A 20,953-nucleotide genomic window follows, 5' to 3' on the forward strand; every position below is an offset into this window, starting at 1 on the left:
TGTGCTTATGGCTTTAGAAATCAAGGAAGGGGTCAGGAGCCAAGGAGTCTGGGCACCCTCCAGAAACTGGAAAAGGTAAGGAAATGGATTCTCTCCTGGAGCCTCTGGAGAGAGTGAGCATGGACATTTTGATTTTAGCTCAGTGAGACCCTTTTAGACTTAAGACCTCCAGAGCTGGAAGATGATAAACACATGCTGTTTTAAGCCACTAAGTTGAAGGTCCTTTGTCAAAGCAGCAACAGGAAATGAATACAGTGTGTGTCAACCTCCAACCTCGTGGGTTGCCAAAGGTTTCCCTCCAATTTGACACCCAGGCTGGGACTTAAATATAAACAGGAGTTGGGCAGAGGACGAAGGTGAAAGCAGAGGATAGTAAAAACAACAGCAAGAACAATTCTGAGAGGGGCACAGAGCTGAAATGTGTCCCTATGGCGAGCCACAAGTAGGGCTAAGTCACATGGAGCCTTGTGATACATGCTGAGAAACCTGGGTCACATTATCCTAAGTCCACAGACAGCCCTTGCCCCGGGGGTAATGAGGTGATCAGATGTGCCTTTGGGTGACATCACTCTAAGTGCTATGAGATAGGTGGATTGTAGGGAGCTTGAATTGATATAGGCTATGGGAAGCTCCTGGGTGAGAAATGGGGGTAGCCCCACAGTGTATGTTCATTCTACTGAGCTAGACTGACCATCTAGCCTATTTCTTTGTACTAATTTTAGTTATATTCAATACTCTCCATAGCCCGGACCAGACTGTAAACTTATTAAAGACGGACTTATTCATTTTTGAGTTCCCCACTGAGTCTAGCACCATGGCTTCCTCGCAAATTGTGAGGACTGAGGAAAGACTTGCAGCATTGAGCTCTTCCACATCAATGTCTAAATTTGCCTACCACTTAAAATATGCCCAGTATCAGGTGCTCCTCTTAATTATTTATGCATAAGCTCAGAAGATTAATTACACACGTATTTGTCACAACACTAAAAAGCTTGAGGAACTTACATCATCAGCGAGAACCGAGCGAATGCGAATCTGAGTAGGTAGAAACATTTGCTAAAAAAATCTCAAGGCTATCCTACAAGTGGATTATTTCAGATGCTAAAAATAAAGGAACTAAAATAACCTTAAGTCAAAGGGTTACTTTGGCTGGAAAATTATTTTGAAGAACAAATGAGGATGCCCTAAGGAAACTAAGAAAATTATTTTCTACCTTCCCATGGGAGCACCAGATAAAGACACACACCTTTTCATCATACCAGCACCATCAGACAACACAACCCAGTCTCTCATTTAGTGCAAAAAATAAATAACAACAGGTAAACTAATCTGAGAATATGATGACATCAAGTCTCCAATTCAGGTAAATTATTCAATGTCTTAACATGGCAGAATTTTAGTTAAGTATAAATGGCTGTACTATTGCAGTATTTCCAAATCAGGTTAATTCTAAATCATACAATACATTTTTTAATTTGCTGATAATTGGAAACCAAGTCTACATAACTCCAAAGCTTAGGATTTGCCACAGCTCAAGAAAAGACTGCAGTAAAAAGGAAGAAGTGACACCCTGAAAGTCCTCTGCTTCAAAAACGAAACACAGTTATGGGAAGGAGGTAGCTTGTAATTCAAAGCTTATGAATCTGCTAGTTTAGGGGGAATTTTCCCACCTTATTTATACCTTGCATGGCTTAAGGTTCTCATCCTGTTTAATCTCTGCAGTTTTTAAATCACTTTTCTAGCTCCCTGTAAATCAACCATATAAACACAGGAAGATAAGTGGATTTCTGAATGATTGGCCTCAAATCTAGCTTCCCTTTGATAAGCAGCTCACAAAAGATCTGAAATGAGATTCTGATGTTTAAAATAGCATAGTTTCGGAATTTTAAATGTGACTGAAATTCATTCTTGGGTATGAGGGTCTTAAATTGTTATTTCATTATTGTTCAAAGCTGCTAGAGTATGTAATGATTAACAAATATAATATTCTCCAACTACAGAATCCAGCTCTCACAGTCAGCAAATGATTGATCACTGTCTGGATAGCAGAAAACAGATTTTAAAACATAGATTGCATTAAATAAAATACTTAAGAATTATTTGTATTACTTCTGGATAAATTGCTTGGAACTCAGAGCTACCTCTTACTGTGAGAATTAAAAAAGAATTAAATTCCTATACCATTCCACTTAATAGAAACTGCATGCCCACATTTTAATTTATGTATCTATTTCTAAGTAGCAGTGAGTTAAGACTTGTTGCCCACATGTTCAAGGCCTTGAAAACAGGCCCCATGCTCTTCTCACGATCATAGAAAGAATATCCTTTGCTTGAAAGGAACAGAGCTGGAATCTTAAGGATAAATAAAAACTAAAGAGTAATATAAGTCATTTTATTTCCTTATTTCACTATCACCCAAAATAATCTTTTCCACAACCAGAGCACAGATCCCTAATAATTATATCTTAAGAGAAAAGTCCTAATCCTTTCTGTTTCCAAGCAAAGGATTATTTCTCTGCAGTGTTAACTTAGTATGAGTCAATGCTCATGTTTGCCTTTGGGTCTTAATTTCTTGATGACGAACACAGCCTAAGTTACTACTTAATTACCTCTATTTTTTCTGGTGCTGTTAGCAGAACAGAAGCAACCAAGGATCCCGCAGACGCCCCAGCGAAGGCTTTGACATCCTTCAGAAGTTTTTTGCCATGTCTGCAAAGTGCAGATGCTGCCCCCAAGTGGTAAATGCCCAGAAATCCACACGCTGCAAATGATAGGTTGATGTGCTTCATTCTAGCTGCAGCACTGGCAATACAAAAAACAAAAATGCTGTAAGTTGGAATAGTTTATTCCACGTACTGTGTAGTCTTATGTTGATCTTCGTTCCAAGGCTTTCTTCTAACATCATTGTCTGTTTTAAGCACAGTGGTTTCAATTCTACTTAAACACAAGAATCTTTCAAGAAAACCCTTTCCCTCCTCACCTTGACCCAAGTCTTATACATTAAAAAAAAAAAAAAAAAATTACAACATTCCACATTTATTCGGTACACAGATTATGCAATCTACGATTTAATTACTTGGCAGGAAACAGACGTATAAATTCCAGTTGACAAGGGCATTTGGTCTTTTCTCTTGACCCTTTGAAACGTTTTGCGGGTGGGGGCGGCACTACCATTATGAAACAGAAAATTATTAGAGACCGTATCAAATTCCAAATGAACAATACATTTGTTCTTGGTAAGTGTATCAGAAGATTTCAAATATAGTTCCCTACTCCCCTTCCCAATTTCTATTGTGAGCACCCATGCTTTTATGAACGCCAATTACTCAGTAACGCAATAAGCAATCACTCAACAATGCAATACATTTCTTTGCCAAGTATCTCAAGACAAACTGAGGTCATGACTGGTGAAGGCAATTCAAGGCTCCATGAAATGTCAGCCACGCCACTTTATACTCGCAACACATCTAAATACAAAATTACGTTTTCCTATGCCTCAGTGCGCGCAATTTGCCCACGTGAATGAAATCGTGCCTCCACAAGGCTGTCCATTCTGAAGGTCTCAGGGTTTCCTTGGGGCCCAAGGGCCCCATTCAGGTACCCCAAGATGAGGCACATTACAGGGCCTCGAATTTAGGGACCTAAGACCGCCTGTTCCTGATGCACCCGGCCAGGCCCTGTGAGGGCAGGAGGCTCGGCCGCCGCAGGCTGCGCTGGCGTCCCCGTAGACTGAGTCCCAGTCATCGATCCGGGGTCAAGCCCCAGTTTTGATTCCATTTCTGCAAATGAGGACGGGAAGGGGGTTGGGTGCTTAGCATCCAGGCGGCCAGGCCCAGCCAGCACAGGCTCAGTGCCCTCCGGCGGCTTGGAGGCCGGCGGGGCCGGGGTGGTCCCCGCATCAGTCCCGCAGGAGCACACCCTTGCTGGGCCCCAAGGCTCCGTACCAATGCAGCCCCGGGACACTTCCGTGTTGAACGAGTCCCTTTAACCAGATGGCGGGGCCGAACCGTCACTCAACACTATTCCACCACCAAGACCGCGCTACGCTCTCCGAGAGCCGGCCCAGGAAAGTCCCGCGGCATGGGTTGGTACCGCCTCCCGCGCAGGTATGTGACGTCATCGCCCGACGCAGGCGTCCGCTAGGCCCCGCCTGCTCTATTTAAACTTCTGGACTCAACCTGGCTGCTAGACCGGAGCGTCCTCCAGCGCAGGCAAGACTTACTCGTTTACAGTCATGTTATCTTCGAGTACCTAGAGAGACATTTTCACCCACACCCTAGAGCGGCGTTTTAATCCTTACGTGTCTTTTAACGCTACTTGGCCCTTACCTGCGAGCAACTGACCTTTAATAATCCTCATTTTTTTGTGCCCCGGAGGTGCCTTCCCGTCTTCGCGTCTGTTTCCCGGAAGTGGTTCTTCTCCCTCTCTACCCTTGCGCCCGCCTGGGCGGTCCAGCTGCCCCTAGGGGCCGACTCCAGCGGCTGTTTGGGGGCTGGGCATCCCGCAGCTTTTCAAGGCGTGCCTTTGGTTTTTTTAAGAAGTGCTATCTAAAGGAAAGACTGCATTATGGCTCTGGGGAACTTTCATATCCTCAGTTGACCTTAGGCTGTGTGACCTTGAGCAGGTAGCGTAACCTCTCTGAGTTTCCCGCGTGCCTTATGTGCAGATTGAGATGCTAAAATGAGAGAGCTAAATTGGAAAGCTTTCCACATAGGGGGCCGTGAGCAGGTGGCTGGTTTGTCTTCTGACACCAGTGGCTCAGACTTAACGCAGCTTCAACGACCGCCAAGATGCCTGCCATGCCCACCAAGATTTAAAGGACTCCGGTAATTCTTTCTCTCCCCAGTGTTTTCCCTATCCAATCCTAATAACCAAGCCTGAAGGAATCTCTGACTTGGTGATTGAAGGCTCTCCAGGTCCCCTAGTTTAAGGGCAGAGATTTACTTTTTCTCAGGCTACAAAGGAGCATCTGGGAGATGCGAGAATGTGTCTACCTTAGACAAAACAGGGAGGAGGGGTGGAGCTCTCCAAATTGCCTCTGGCTTGGGCTTTTTCTTTCTCTTTTGGTGTGTCGTCTCTGGCCAGCAACACCTGTGAGTCCTTGATGTGACGATTAGGGAAGATGTTTTTAATTCACATAACTATTCTTTAGAGAAAATTGATCCTGAAAACACCTTATTGCCTGTTCGTAGAATGACTGCATTACTCAGAATTCTTTACCTCCACCGGAATTTAGTGAAGGGAAGGCACAACGTACGTTAGGAAAATACAGGATACTCTCCAGTCCTTAAACCTTCCACAATCCTCTAACTCTTTAAGGTCGAGTGTGATCCTCCCCAGAACTGCATCTTCCAGGAAGCTCATGAGAAAGGAAGGATCCTAGGTGCCATCCCTGATCTCCTGAATCGGCATCTGCGTTTTAACAGAATCCTGAAGCAGTAGTCTAACTCCTTTGGTGGTGTTATGGTTTGAATGTATACCTCCAAAATTCACATATTGAAATACTGACCCCCAAGGTGATAGTATTAGGAGGCCTTTGGGAGGTAATTAAGTCGTGAGGGTGGAGCCCTCATGAATGGGATTAGTACTCTTAGAAAAGGGACCCCAGAGAGGTCTCTTTCCACCAAGTAAGGATAAAAGTACAAGGAGAAGATGGCAGTCTGCAAACTGGAAAAGGGCCCTCCTCAGAACCTGACCATCTTGGCACCTTGATCTCAGACTTCCATCTTCCAGAACTGTGAGAAATAAATTTCTTTTATAAACACTCAGTCATTGCTACTTTATTATAGCCGCCTGAATGGATTAAGACAGGTGGTCTGGTTTAAAGTGATGTAGTGGCATCACAAGTTTAAAGAGAGACTGGATTCACAGAACCAGAATCTGGGATGCTGTTTACAGAGCAAGTTATTTCCTGCATTTGGACACTGTCAGCAGGTCGATTCAGGAGACAGATGAAAACTTTATCACCAGGCAGCCTGGATGAACACCACAACTTTGAGATCTTTCACTTAAAGGAAAGATAAGGGCATCCACTATTTCTACACCTGGCTGGCAGAGTGAGAGCTCACCAAAGGTAAGTCTTTTTGGAGCAGCAAAATGCTCCATAATTTAACTCTTAAAATTTTAAACTTATTTCCTCCTTACTCCCTTCTATCTCGTATCATATCTGCATGTAACTAGTTAAAAGTTCGGCTCCCAGCTGGGTGAGGTGGCATGTGCTGTAGTCCCAGCCCCGCAGGAAGCTGAGGTGGGAGGATTGCTTGAACCTGGGAGTTCATCTTCAGCCAGGGCAATGTAGTGAGACCTCACCTCTAAAGAAAAAAAACAAAAAAAGTTCAGCTTTCTAATGTAAGGAAGAATATCATGTTATTCACATTTGTCTTTGTCATCTCATCGCCAAGCCTAGCACTTGGCACATAGTATGTGATAAAAAAATATTTGTTTTGGATGTTGGATTTATGTAAATTACCATTGTGATCTGAATATATAGTAATTTAATTGCCCTTTAAAACTTTTTTTCTGTAATTTGCTTATTTTTGCTCGTCTATTTTCCTTAGTAATTTAGTTTCAAATGGGTTTGTTTAGCCATTTATCATACAATTATTAATCATCTGTTGTATAGCAAGTGTTACATTGGTACAGGGCATACACAGTTGAAAGAATTCAGCACTTATCAGGGATGCAGAGTCCAGTGGGTAGGGAGACATCTGATACGTAATTATAGAAGTGTGATGATGTGGTATTGCAAAGCTATACACAGATGCCCTGGTTGTGCACACCAGCTATGGAGTAGGAAACCTTTAGCTTCGGGAGGTGCCTACAGTAGCACCCAGCACAGAAACAAAATGCCCTAGCTTGATGGCTCCTTTTCCTCTCCAGTGCTCCCTCTCAGGAATTTTATCCTTTATCCCATAAGGGAGGAGAAATGGACATGGATAAGGGATACTTGTCCACACCTCTGCTCCAGGGAAAGGACCGTATCTCAGAATCTTTGAGTCTAATCAGTTCTTTCAGACTACTCTCCTTGTGGTGTTATTTCATTTTCCAGTCTTGACATTTTTTTTTTTTTTTTTGAGTCAGAGTTTTGCTCTTGTTGCCCAGGCTGGAGTGCAATGGCGCCATCTCAGCTCACCGCAACCTTTTCCTCCCGGGTTTAAGTGATTCTCCTGCCTCAGCCTCCCGAGTAGCTGGGATTACAGGCATGTGCCACCACGCCCTGCTAATTTTGTATTTTTAGTAGAGACGGGGTTTCTCCATGTTGGTCAGGCTGGTCTCCAACTCCCGACCTCAGGTGATTTGCCCGCCTTGGCCTCCCAAAGTGTTGGAATTACAGGCGTGAGCCACCGTGCCCGGCCGGCATCTTAATACCTTAATACCTCTTGTCGGTCAATGTTACAAGCGCTTTGGTTTTTTAAAAAAACAATAAATCTCTTGTCATGTGTATTCAATACGCTTTGCTTATTCTGCCTCCTACTCGATAACTGCTCTTCTTTGTCACTTCCTCCCCAAATCTTGCAAACTGATCCCGATGAACTGTGGAGCTTAGATACACGCACTTTAATTTCAGGGGAGTGTGGCAACACTGCTGGAGCACTGCCCTTTCCATGGGGGCTTCAAAGTAATACTCATGGTAACATGCCCTCTGTGCCTAGTTTAAGCAATATCTTGTCTTGAGACCACCGTGGAGTTCAGAGAAAGGAACTTTTGCAATCTTGGAGTAGAACTCCCTATCCGAAACCATAGAAAGAGGGGCTACTTCCTTCCCATAGATCACCATCTCTAGGAACACAGTGAGGGAATAGATGAAGAAGGTCATGTGTGAATGCCACTATGTGGAGGGAGCCAGCCTGAAAACAAAGGCAGCTTAGACGGATCCAGAGCTGAGAATGAGGTAGAGAGAGAGAGAAAGAGAGAGAGAGAGAGACAGACAGACACAGATAGGCACCTAAGTGTGGTTGCCTCTCTTGAGCCTGTGGATGCAAATGTAATATTATACATTGAACTGAAAAATAGAGATGGTAAGGATTTCCTGAGTATTTCTGTTATTGTATTAGAATTCCTTAAGTACAGTGCTTGTAACTGGTATTCTAGATAAGATAGAGCAGGTAAGCTTTCAAAGGTTTCATGCATAAACAATATATTTTATATTCTTGACTCGCTTTCCCCACTGCACCTACCCTTTTCTATTTGTTAAGTTAGTTAGCATTGAGTTTCTAAAACTTGCAAACCAAGCCGTTCTTACTGATATAAGTGCTTTTTACATTGTGCATGGCTGTTTTCCATTAGAAATATGCTACAAAAACTGATTACTTAAAGGAAGACTGGGTAAATTCTTTCTAAATATAATATTTTCAAAAAATATGAATTTTATATATATACCATATTATATATATTACATTATTACATATTTCTGTTATATATATGTTTACATATTTATATAAAACAAAATAAGACTTTTCTTTGATAACATCTGTGTTTTAGGCTGTTCAGACTGCTATAACAAAATACTCAAAACTGGATGGCTTATAAACAATAGAAATGTGTTTCTCACAGTTCTAGAAGATGAACATTCCAAGATAAGTCACTAGCAGATGGTGTGTGTTGAGGTCCTATTTCCTGGTTCATAGATGGCACCTTTTTGCCCTGTCCTCACATGGTGGAAGGGGCAAGGGAGCTCTCTGGAGCCACTTTGATAAGGGCACTAAACCCATTCATGAGACTCCACCCTCAGGACCTCCTCCCCTCCCAAAGACCCCACATCCTAACACCATCACTGTGGGGGATAGGATTCAACAAATACATTTTTGGGATGGGACACAAACATTCAGACCAAGCAATCTGAAAACATAATTCAAAATAGCCATCCTTTGGAAATATAATTTATTTATGACTCAATATATCTGATAATATATGATAATCTTTAGATCTTTTAACATGCGGTGTTGAAACTAAATATCAAACTATTTCTATTAAAGAGAAACATTTTAAAAATGTGACATTTATTTTATAAGCTTCATTTTAATTTAATATGTGAAGAGTTCTGAATGTAATATTATGCATTGAGCTGAAAAACAGAGATAGTAAAGCAGGCAAGCTTTCAGAGTTTTTATACTTAAACGATATATTTTATAGAGAATGGGTTCAGATCCTTGATAGCCAGGTGGTGAGTATGTGGTACCAAATGTACACATAATCCTAAATATTTTTTAAAATCCCACTCAAAGAAAACTGGTATTCTCTGCTCTGTGTACTTCATCACAAAGCAACTATACAGTGGACATGCCTGCTAGGGGTCCACCAATTGTTCAGACATAAATAGTCCTTTCTAGCCTTCAAATATTTTTCTTATCATGGAGCCGATTACTGAGGAAATAATATCAATATCAAATAAGTAATATTGTTGGGTGACAGGTGGACAGCTTCAGTGCCTTATGCTCCATCAAATTCACCAAAATACTGTATTTTAATTTGGAGTACAAGATCTAGTCATTACTAGTGCTGTTATCAAACACCCTAACTACTAAAACATTTAATTATCTAATCACCTCATTTCAAAGAGACAAAATAAGGATTTTGGTCTATTCTTTGTTAGTAAAATGCCTTGCTTTCCTGAGCATCCACTCCTATTATTAGAATCTTATTATTAATATTTACTACACTTATTGTCTGCCCACGCCATGCCAGTCCTTTATATACATTGTCTCATATCACTTGTACAATGTTAAAAGATACAAATATATGGACCAGGTGTGGTAGCTCACGGCTGTAATCCCAGCACTTTGGGAGGCCAAGGCGGGTGGATCACCTGAGGTTGGGAGTTTGAGACCAGCCCGACCAACATGGAGAAACCCCGTCTCTACTAAAAATACAAAATTAGCCGGGCATGGTGGCACGTGTCTATAATCCCAGCTACTCAGGAGGCTGAGGCAGGAGAATCACTTGAACCCGGGAGGTGGAGCTTGCGGTGAGCTGAGATGGCGCCATTGCACTCTAGCCTGGGCAACAAGAGAAACTCTGTCTCAAAAAAAAAAAAAAAAAAATAGAAATATATAATAATATATAATAGATGACTCAAATAAAAAGAGAAATATATAATAGATGAAAGTTTAAGGTAGCCTCTCCATATCTGTGCAGAGGTTATAAGGCCAGGTCGCCCTGCTCTAAATCTTGTGCACAAATTAGTAAAATACTAAGCTCTTATGATGTGCCAAGCTTTGTGTTATTTGGCTACTCTGAGTCTCAGAATCTTTCTTCCTGTAATTCTTTCTCGGGTCAGAATTTGTGATTGGTTTCATATCTGGATATTTGTAATTTAAAAATGGCAAAACGCTTAATAGATGTTATATATGAGTTTATTTATAGCATTTAAAGAACTTGTTCACGTCTTGAAAAGAAAAATAAAGCAAGCCTAGCAATTAATTAAAACTACCCATCTCTATTGATCATTTGCAGCAGTAACTCTTTTTTATGTCTCCTTTTCCTGGAAGCTATGTCATAAAGTAGGTGATTGTAAAACAAACATAATTTCTATTAGGAGCAATGTTATAAAAGGGGATTAAGTTATCGGCTAAGGTCTTAACTACAAATAAATTATGTATCTATTCATTTGTCTTAACGCCTTTGCTCTCATTAGATAAATTTTTTGTCTAATATATGAAAAGAGCTGGGCTAGGCATTACAAATATATTTTAAAAGAATCTTAAGGTAAACTGTTCCTTTATTTCACTGTATTTTCTTGCTCAAATGTCCTTTCATACTTCTGTGTCCCATTAAGCCCTACTTTTTTTCAAGGCCTAAATCAAACTCTACTTGTGGAATACATTCAGCCACCTCTGTTAATCTTAGCCACACCGTCATCTTTGTTACTATGTGTACATTATTGCTGTAACATCTCTGACCTTTTATTTCAGTTAGAGATATGCTCGCCACCACTCTCTAGGTTCAGAGTTCATTTGGAGCAGGGACTATGACTTGTACTTTTTGGCTTTCTCCAGCACACAGAAGTTAGCTAAAGCATAGGAAATGAGTAAATGTTTATAATAAGAATCTTTAAACTGGGCTGGGTGCAGTGGCTCACGCCTGTAATCCCAGCACTTCAGGAGGCCAAGGTGGGGGATCACCTGAGGTCAGGAGTTCAAGACCAGCCTGGACAACATGGTGAAACCCCGTCTCTACCTAAAATACACAAATTAGCCAGGTGTGGTGGTAGGTGCCTGTCATCCCAGCTTCCCGGGAGGCTGAGGCAGGAGAATTGCTTGAATCCGGGAGGTGGAGGTTGCAGTGAGCCAAGATTGCGCCGTTGCGCTCCAGCCTGGGTGATGGAGTGAGACTCCATCTTAAAAAAAAAAAAAAAAAAAAATCTTTAAACTGCATGTTTCAGATATCTAACTAGCTTTAGCAGAGGAAAATATGCTACTTTAAATAATCAAGGAGCTAGAGGTAGTGCTAACTGCAGAATATGGCTCGGTCAGGCACTTAGTGAATGCTGTTAGGGCTATGTATTAGTGTGTTCTCACACTTCTATAAAGAAATACCTGAGACTGGGTAATTTATAAAGGAAAGAGGTTTAATTCACTTACAGTTCCCCATGGCTGGGAAGGCCTCAGAAAACTTGTAATCATGGCAGAAGGGGAAGCAGGCACCTTCTTCACAAGGCAGCAGGAGAGCAAGGAGTGAGCGAAGGGGGAAGAGCCCCTTATAAAACCATCAGATCTCATGGGAACTCACTTATAATCGTGAGGATAGCATGGGGGAAACTGCCCCTATGATCCAATCACCTCCCTTCCTTGACACATGGAGATTATGGGTCCCTCCCTCAACAGGTGGGAATTACAATTTGAGATAAGATTTGAGTGGGAACACAGAGCCAAACCATATCAGATCACCATTTTGCCACTTCCTCTCTATGTTTCTCTTCTTAGTCTCATTCTGCAGGCAGCCCCACATCTTCTTAGCTTATCAGTGGAAAAGTGCTTTTATCACTATCTCCCTCCCAAATTTAGAAAAAGACTCCTGTTGGTTCTGTTTTTATTACATGCATGTCCTTGCAATAATCAGTGTGAACAGCAAATTATGATACATGATGGTTTGAGCCCATGATGAGATGAGCATGGGCTGTGCAGACAGTGGGTAAATATGAATGGATGCACTGCAGGTCCAGAGACAGTTGGGTGGGAAAGCCCTCCTAGGAAGAGGCCTGGCAGACTCAATCTACCTGTCCACTGCAGTATTTGATAAATATTTGTTGAATTCAATGAAAGCAAAAAGGCAGCTGTAATCTCTGTATAAAATGGGACAATTTGCTTTACTCCTTTTGATACATAAAACTATATAGTACATATCTAATTGGCACACATTCCTCCAAGCAAATAGGAACACAAGTATGATGTTTAGTACAACCAAAAGTTAGTTGCAATATTAGATATGTTCAAATTAACAGCATGTTACTTGGCATCAATGTTGTCCAGCATTGAATTAACTATAGGGTTACTTGGCTTCTTTGAATTTTGTGGGCTATTTTGGATGTGAGAGGGGGCGTAAGACTTGCTCACCAAGTCAGTGTAAATGAATGATGTTTCACTGAGATAAATTTCCCCGTAGGGAGCCGTGCTACTTAGAGTGGTGGCAAGAATCTTATCTTACACATAGGATGACAGTAGATGCTAAGTAAATGTTTGTTTTTGACATCAGTGACAATAATGATAATGCTTTAATGCCAAAAATTTTTAAGGAGTAGGAGGAGATTCCAAGGTTCTCTCCATCATCTCTTACTTTAGAACATAGCATCATAAGGCATTTTGAAAAAGAGAATAGTCACCATTTAGTGGACATCCTTTAAGGTATCATATTTTGTGTTAAAGCCATAAATAAATATAGTATTGACATAAACTTTCAAAAATGTTCTTTACAACAACTTCACTAAATTTCTTTTTTTAAAATTTTATTATTATACTTTAAGTTTTAGGGTACATGTGCACAACGTGCAGGTTTGTTACATATGTATCCATGTGCCATGCTGGTGTGCTGCACCCATTAACTCGTCATTTAGCATTAGGTATATCTCCTAATGCTGTCCCTCCCCCCTCCCCCCACCCCACAACAGTCCCTGGAGTGTGATGTTCCCCTTCCTGTGTCCAAGAGTTCTCATTGTTCAGTTCCCACCTATGAGTGAGAACATGCGGTGTTTGGTTTTTTGTCCTTGCAATAGTTTGCTGAGAATGATGGTTTCCAGTTTCATCCATGTCTCTACAACTTCACTAAATTTCTAACAAAAGTAACATAATATCCCAAACTATACAGATGCATTCCCCATTTGGAAAACTACAAAAAGAATAGGTAAAAGTGGGCCAGGCGTCTGAGCTGGAAGTCACAGTGAAATTCCAGAAGGGCCCTGGCTGACATGTAGAAGGTGGCTGTAGTTTCAGGCTCTCTTATTATGACTTGAATTCTCAGAAAACCAGCAGAGAAGTAGGAGGCTAATAGAACCCAATAATATGTGGGACAATATTTGTTGAATTGTATGGATTGATTCTATTATTCCTGGTGAAAAAATTCCCAAGCTCTAATGAACTGTCATTGATTCCTGTAAGCAGCTAAATTTAAAATAATGAAAACACAGAATTCACCCTCTGTGAAGGAAAGAGATGGCAAGTTTAAAGTCATTCCAACAGCATTAATTACATGGGAAAGCCTATCCCCAGGTATACCTGCCTAAGATGTGTTTTGCATTTTTAAAATTCCCAGACGGAAGCTGGAGAGCCCTATTTATGTTGTCCTTTTAAGCATCAAGCTTTCTTTCCTATATTTTATTCTCTCTCCTCATCTTGAGGGAGCATGATCCCACTCTTAAGATGCACTAGAAATGTCATATTAAGACAGTAAACCTTTCATAATATAAACATTTGAGTAGCCACATAGCACCTTCACATCTCACTTAAAAAGCAACTGTAGAAGCCGGGCACGGTGACTCACGCCTGTAATCCCAGCACTTTGGAAGGCTGAGGCAGGCAGATCACTTGAGGTCAGGAGTTCAAGACCAGCCTGGCCATCATGGCGAAACCCCATCTCTACTAAAAATACAAAAAAATTAGCTGGGCGTAGTGGCAGGTGCCTGTAATCCCAGCTACTCGGGAGGCTGAGGCAGGAGAATCGCTTGAACCCGGGAGGCGGAGGTTGCAGTGAGCCAAGATCGCTCCACTGCACTTCAGCCCAAGTGACAGAGTGAGACTCCATCTCAAAAACAAAACAAAACAAGACAAAAAACAAAAAGCAACTGTAGAAAGCAGAACACACCATAAATATACCATAAGGTTAAGGTTCTTCAAAAGGCTCTTTATCATTCTGGAATTTAGTTTTCCTGTATCTTCATGTATATCTACACCAAAATTTAGAAAATTCACTGAGCACCAAAGATGAGGACATTTTTCTAGTTTTATCAGAGAAAATAATTCAGATTCTGTAGGATATAGAAACATTTATAAGATAATATTTTAAAGAGAACTGAGCTTCATTTCACCATTCTGTGAACCTAGGCAAAAGTTACATTCACTTCTGTTGGAAAAGAAACTGAAATGACATTTTTGCTTAATTGTTAAAAGAGAAGTACCTTCTGTTAATGCAGACAAACACATTGGTTCAATGACCCCAATTTTACTTACGCTTAACATCCACCCAAACTAAATTTTCATTAACTGTTGATGTGATTGTTGAAATTGCAGGTCATTTTCCATCACACATGTTTTCAAATATCTTTTCTTTTTTTACTTTCTATACTCATTTTGTTTTTTACTTTGTATACTAGAATGGCAAATTATTATGATACTGTATGCAACACAAAACCTCTCTGTATGTACTTTTAATTTACTTTATATTTTATATTGTTAGAGGAAAGAGTGTTAAGTTTATGTTTTTTTAATTTACTTAACACACACTTGCATGGTGTTTACTGTGTGTGTCTTCTAACCACCTTACAGATATCAATGCATTTAATCATCTTAATAACGCTGTGAGGTACGTACTGCGCTGGCACTAACATTTTAAGGGTGGCTAAATGATCTACAAAGAGACTAAGTAACTTTCTCAAGATCACACATTTGATCAGTAGCAGAGCCAGGATTCATTTCTTTACCATTTTGCCATGGTGCCTCCCCAATGCCAAAGTCAAAAGTAGCAAAGTAGAGCCATATTCACAGGTTGTTTATGGCAGGCATTTTCATAGACATTGATAAGTGAATTGAGAAAGGAGGCTGTCCAGCTGTACCCCAGCAGGATCTTGAGAGGCTCATCCTCCTCTACCAAGCTATTAAATGTCGAGTTATCAAGACTTAGACTTGGGGTCCATTTCCTTGTGCCAACTAGGGGACACCATTCCTGCCCAAAGCTTTGGTGTGGTCTCTCAGCCTCCGGCCTCCACATCAGGTAGTGTGGTAACACGAGGACTCCTAATTTGAACTGCCTACCTGTGCATAGGGGCCAACTCAGGATATAACTCAGGGAAAGCCCCTGCCTAGGTGAAGGGGGAAAGCCCATCCTGCCCACTAGCACAGTCGAGGTGTGGGAGAAGGAAAAAGGGCTACCGAGGCAGAAAATTAATGTGCTACTTCCCCCACCTTCATGGTTCTATGTTGGGAGTGCTCTTGTAGATGCACACGGGAGGGTAAAGGGCATGCCTGTTTTCCCACACATGGCCTTGGGGAGCTATAATACTCTAGTACAGTGGTTCTCAATTCTGCTGCTTTTGATGAGTTTAGAATGGAGCCCAGGCATCAATATTATTTTGGTGGTGGGGAGTCGGTGGGGTGGGGGTGGTGGGGGGAGTTGAGGGGACCTCTCAGGTGAATCTAATGTGTAGCTAGGGTTGAGAACCACTATTCTTAGAGAAGTTCTCTGGTTGGTCAACATGGCACCAGGGCTGTAATGCAGGTTTGGGAGAGGGATATGCCTAGATCCTGAGCTAACATAAGCCTCAGCCTGGTGATCAAGAGATCTGGAAGATTCTGCACACCCCAATGAGGAGTGACAGAATAGCTGAGCAAATCCAGGCCGGCCTGAGATGGAGATGCAGTCCTGGGGGTACAGAGAACAGAGTCAAAGACCAGGGCCATGGAGTCCAGCATCAGGAACATAGCTGGTGCCACACGTGTCAGGTGCAACCTCAGAGAACGCCAGTCCAGGAACCACCCAGACCAGCAGAGACAGCACAGAGCCTTCTGGTACTTGATCACACCTCCCATTTCTCCCCCGTTCACAAAGTCCTAGGAACAGTGCTTGATACACAATTTGCAGGGTCCAGTGCAAAAGGGAAATAAAGAACCTGTGCACAAAAAGCAGGAAAAAAAATTGCCATTACTAGCTTTTTCCTTATTTCTGTGGCCTATCTCCCTCAATTTGTTAAAGAGTTTTAAATTTGCTATTTGATGTCTAAGTAAAGAAAAAATGGTAAATAATTAGCATGAAACTTCACCATTCATGTTTATATTGCATGATGCCAGTTTTAAAGACAAATATCAGAGCATTTAAGTAGGATATGGGATTATCACAATCACACAACCCATGTTTTGTAGCCTACACGTGCACATGCGTTTCATTCTGGCCTGAATAGTGAGGATGCCGTGCAAGACTAGCCCAATTCTTCTGATTCCACTTCTTGATATGCACACATTGCACCAACACTCTCCACCTGCTGAGTGAGGAAAGCCTGAAAGGAAAAGAACTGTGGGCTCCTCTATCTTTTGCTTTCCTCTGTGTCATCATTTTGAGCTTAAGTGGGTGGCCAATCCAGGAGATGACATGGATAGATAGGAAAGGTTATAACAGGCTTCCTTGGTCACATGTGTTTCTTTAGTATACATTTGCATTCTCTCTGCTTTCAAAGAAAATTCTGGTTCAAATGGGAAAATGTGGCATCTGAGGCTGGCAGCGTTTCTCCTAACTCAGCCATGAGTATAACACTGTCCGTTTGTACTTGCTTTGAGACTGATCTCCCACGCATTGTGGGTCTATTGTTCTTCTGTGCTCATGAAGCATCACAGACCCTATGTGTACGAAGCAGGCAGCTGGGAACAGCAGACGTGCACATTGCCAGTATCTGCTCTGCTCATGTTTATACATCGGTGTCCCATCAGATGTCCCTTAGAAAACACAAGTTCAAACATAAAATTACTACAGATTTTAAGACGGCCACAGCAGAGCATTAATCCAAGTATGGGGTCCTTCTGAGCATGGGGCCCTGTTTGACTGGTGCCAGCTACCTCCCCATGAATCTGGTCCTGCTCAGGGATGCTTTCCAGTATTCCCAGTTAACATCTCACAGAAAATGGAGAGAGAAGAAACTTTCTGCTCTGCATGAAATGAGACTGTTGTAATTATTAGATACTAGTGATAACATGAAAGAACAAAGTAATTTACTCTTGGCTGTTTGTTTAAAATTTCTATTCCTGAGATTCATTGCCTTAGTTAAGACTGCTTTGGTTGCTGAGAGAAAAAGCAGAAATTATATGTGGATAAAGAAGATTACTGTTAGAATATACTTGCTAAAAAAAGTAGATTTCAAGTGTTCTCGTCACAAAAAAATGATATAGAGATAAGCCATGTTAATTAAGTTGATGTGGCATTCCACAATGTAAACATATTTCAAAGCATATTATACGTGATAGTTATGTAAAATTTTTGTCAATTTAAAAAATAATACAGAACCCAGGGAAGGGGGGATGTCTAGGGGATTGGCACTAGGAAGTGCAAAGCCACCGGAAACCATGTGTCCTCTTTGGATTTCCAGAGTCTTGTGGATTCTCACTTAGCATCTCTTGCTTCCATTCCAGGAGATCCACTTTCTCTGATTCTCAGTGTGCACACCATGACCAAACGTGGCAGCCTTCAGCTCTGGAGTTTACACAACCTCAGCTCAGGCAAACGGCACAGTGTAGAGTCTCATTTTTCCTAGTCCATATTTCTGGCAGAGAGAATGTGATTTGACAAATGTCCCTGGTCCTAGCAGTGATGAATGGTGAGGGCTGGGGGGCCAGGACTTAGAAGCTCATGGGATGGACAACATTCTTGAAGTTTTCTACTGCACCCTTTGTACTTGGTTAAATGTCCTGGTCATAAGTTAACTTTCTAATAGATAAATCATACATCTAGATCTAGATATCTGCTTTTTCTCTTACTATTGTTTACATTTCTTTTTTTGGTAACTGGATCAATACAGAAGATGAGCACAACATTTTATAAATAAAAGATAATAAAAATAATCTGGGAGCAGTTGCAGAGCCCACACTGTGTGCCAGTATCTTTGCTCATCGTGTTGTATTCATTGTGTCAGTGTCCACAATAAGCACCCTGGAGCTGGGTAAAGTCACTCACCCCAAAACGCCAAGGCACTTTCCCAGGGGCCTGGACAGGAAGGAAGCAGAGCCAGGAAAGAAATCCAGATTCAAATCAGTGCTCAGAGCCTGTACTCTTTTTACTAGAAAATAACAAACACGAGCTGGCTTGATGATATACTCTGTTGAGAAACTATCATCATTATCATTATAGCCCTCACTTTCTCCCTGGTTATTCATTGACTGCTGTCAGAGTTCAGAAAATTTCTGATGCTTGATTTTTTCAAGGAACTCAATTAAAAAGATAGTAGCAATTAAGCACAGCAGATTGTCAGAAATGTTTGCCCTTAGTTAATGAGTGACTTTCAGAATAGTGCTAGTGTGTCCTCCAAGATTACATGCATAATCCCACAAAAATTAATGCCAGGTGGGCCTGACCTGCGTGTGAAAGTAGATTTCTTGTGTCTTCGAGATGTTTTTCTATAACCGTTTCCAGTCTGCCCCCTGCTGGCTCATGAGAATTGGATATTGCAAATCACAGGCCCAGGCAAGTAAATGCCAGAGAGAAGCCTCAATTCCCTGGGTTGAAAGAGCCAGGGAGGTCTCAATCTCATAAGGCCTTAGTCCATTCAGAAACCAACTGACTCTCCCACTACCTGTATTTTACCCTTTCCCAAACCAACTCCAGGAAGGCGTCAGGAAGTTTTCAGATCAATGTTATCCTCTGCTTGCATTTACCTGTGCTGCATGGCAAAAGGCTGCTTTATGTTACTTATCTGAGTCATGATTGAAATCTCAGTGCAAAATTAAATTGATAAAGATTGAAAAGAGAATAACTTAGATTAGTGTTCATCATTTTTGTGTCTCTTGTTTCATGCATCCTTTACCTTGACTCTGCGGAGCTCTTACTGATTTTGAACATAGATGAATTTGATTTTGTCCAGAATTAAAAAATCAAACAGTCATAGAGTATAGCTACTTGTTCAGACTGTTTTTAATTTTTATTTTTATTTAAAATGTTCACTAGATTACCAAATAGTAATTACTTTATTAAGCCCACTTTATGGATTCATTTTATTTTTTTAGTGAGGCAAACTAAAGGTTAAAAGTGAACATAAGACAATTTCTACATTAAGTAGCATAATTATTCATTAGATCTTAAAATTAAAGCTACTGCTAATGTAACCTTTAGGATATGAAGCTAGGCTTTAGAATTATGTTTGTGTATGGATACACACAAACTCAATGGGGACTATTCATTTCACAAACCAAATATATGTTATTTCTGTTCTTGTTGGAATTTAGTTTTTAAAATTTTTTTTTTCTGATTTCCAAAGAAATGCATGTTCATCATAGAAAATTTAAAGAATACAAACAGGAATTAAAAGACTACCTATATAAAATCATATGTATGATATATTCACACACATATAGGTAAAAGCATTTTGTAATTTGCAGAAATTTCTATCTCAAATTTTAATACAAAACATTATATCAAAACCTACCAATATAAGTTATAACCTAATAAAAGATCTGCCAGTAATTTAAGTTCTTACATAGTAAGTTACCTAATATTATGAAATATACACGACTCCATTTTACATATTTTGTTTCCAGACATCAATAACCTAGACTCATGAATATCATTTTTGCACATAATAGTTATTGATAGGAGACCAAAGATTGTACTAGATGTTGGTGTTTGATTATTTACTAGGCTTTGCCACCACTGAAATGACTTCTCACCCACTGTTTTTAACAACGATGCTGGTGGAATTTGTGTCCTAATAAATTTATAAATTATGACATACCAGGGGCCTCAATACTAGAAACATTAAATGCACGAATGGCGAGGATGTCTATAAAGTAATAGGATATATTTTTTAACACATCTATCAGTACTCATACTTTCAAGCAAGTGTTTTCGTCAACATAGGTTAAGAGCTTACCAACTGTTTCCGTAATTGATGAATGTGTTTCCGTGAATCTATTTATTGATCAATATCAACTGAGAGTGCTCTGTGTTTTGCGATTTTCATAGGCACTGTGGACATAATAATGAATGACACAGGTAGTCCGCAGTCTAAGGAGAGGGGGAGATGATAGCCATTGCAATACAGGAATCTAAGCTGTAAGTGGAAGGTGGTACAAGACAATGTAGGATCTTACCCACTCCAGTCCCGGGGGTCAGGTCACATGTGAAAACAACATGATTCCTATGCTCAGTCTTGGCCATCGGAATTCCAGGGCATGGCTGAACAGTTGAGAAGGTACCTTAATCAGGATTGTATCATAGTCCCAGAAAAAGGAGAGAGCTCTTTTGGAATTGCCTTCAAAGGTTTAGGGTATTTTGTTGAATAGCCTATAGGGAAGTAAATGATAACATTTGATGTAATTTGTATTCTTTTTCTTTAAGCTAAAGTCTAACATGTAATACCTGCTGCTAGGTCAGTGTAGTATTAGAGTCACACTGACCTTTTAATAGCTCCAGGGTTTTAACAGAGGGCCAAGCATGCAGTAGATGCCCAATGGATGCTTATCAATAACTGACTACAAGACAGCTAACAAAATGATTGAAGCACAACTGGAAAATTCTAGTCTAAAACCAGATAGGTGTGAGTGCTGAGACAGAT

The 20,953-nt window shown here is 40.7% G+C and overlaps 2 protein-coding genes across 11 annotated transcripts in view; one reads left to right on the forward strand and one right to left on the reverse strand.

Annotated features, from left to right (window-relative positions):
• The window catches only part of PNPLA4 (patatin like phospholipase domain containing 4), a 28,934-nt gene extending 24,541 nt beyond the window's left edge, over positions 1–4,393 (reverse strand). For 3 of the 6 annotated variants that reach the window (XM_063634960.1, XM_063634959.1, XM_063634961.1), the window contains exons 1-2: positions 3,077–3,273; positions 2,610–2,802 (exon numbers count right to left, since the gene is read on the reverse strand). In XM_063634960.1, coding sequence (XP_063491030.1) covers positions 2,610–2,802; positions 3,077–3,174 — 291 coding nt within the window. In that variant the 5' untranslated portion in view covers positions 3,175–3,273. Of the gene's footprint in view, positions 1–2,609; positions 2,803–3,076; positions 3,274–3,944; positions 4,086–4,328 lie in introns of those variants that run through there. The other 3 variants (XM_055267194.2, XM_055267196.2, XM_055267195.2) reach the window with 3 other exon arrangements.
• The window catches only part of LOC129475165 (variable charge X-linked protein 3-like), a 545,231-nt gene continuing 528,430 nt past the window's right edge, over positions 4,153–20,953 (forward strand). For 3 of the 5 annotated variants that reach the window (XM_063634964.1, XM_063634962.1, XM_055267201.2), the window contains exon 1: positions 4,179–6,073. The gene's annotated coding sequence lies outside the window, so the exon portion shown is untranslated. Of the gene's footprint in view, positions 6,074–20,953 lie in introns of all 5 variants that reach the window. The other 2 variants (XR_010119687.1, XM_055267200.2) reach the window with 1 other exon arrangement.

Source organism: Symphalangus syndactylus, chromosome X (genome assembly GCF_028878055.3).
Source record: "Symphalangus syndactylus isolate Jambi chromosome X, NHGRI_mSymSyn1-v2.1_pri, whole genome shotgun sequence".
NCBI classification, from domain to species: Eukaryota; Metazoa; Chordata; class Mammalia; order Primates; family Hylobatidae; genus Symphalangus; species Symphalangus syndactylus.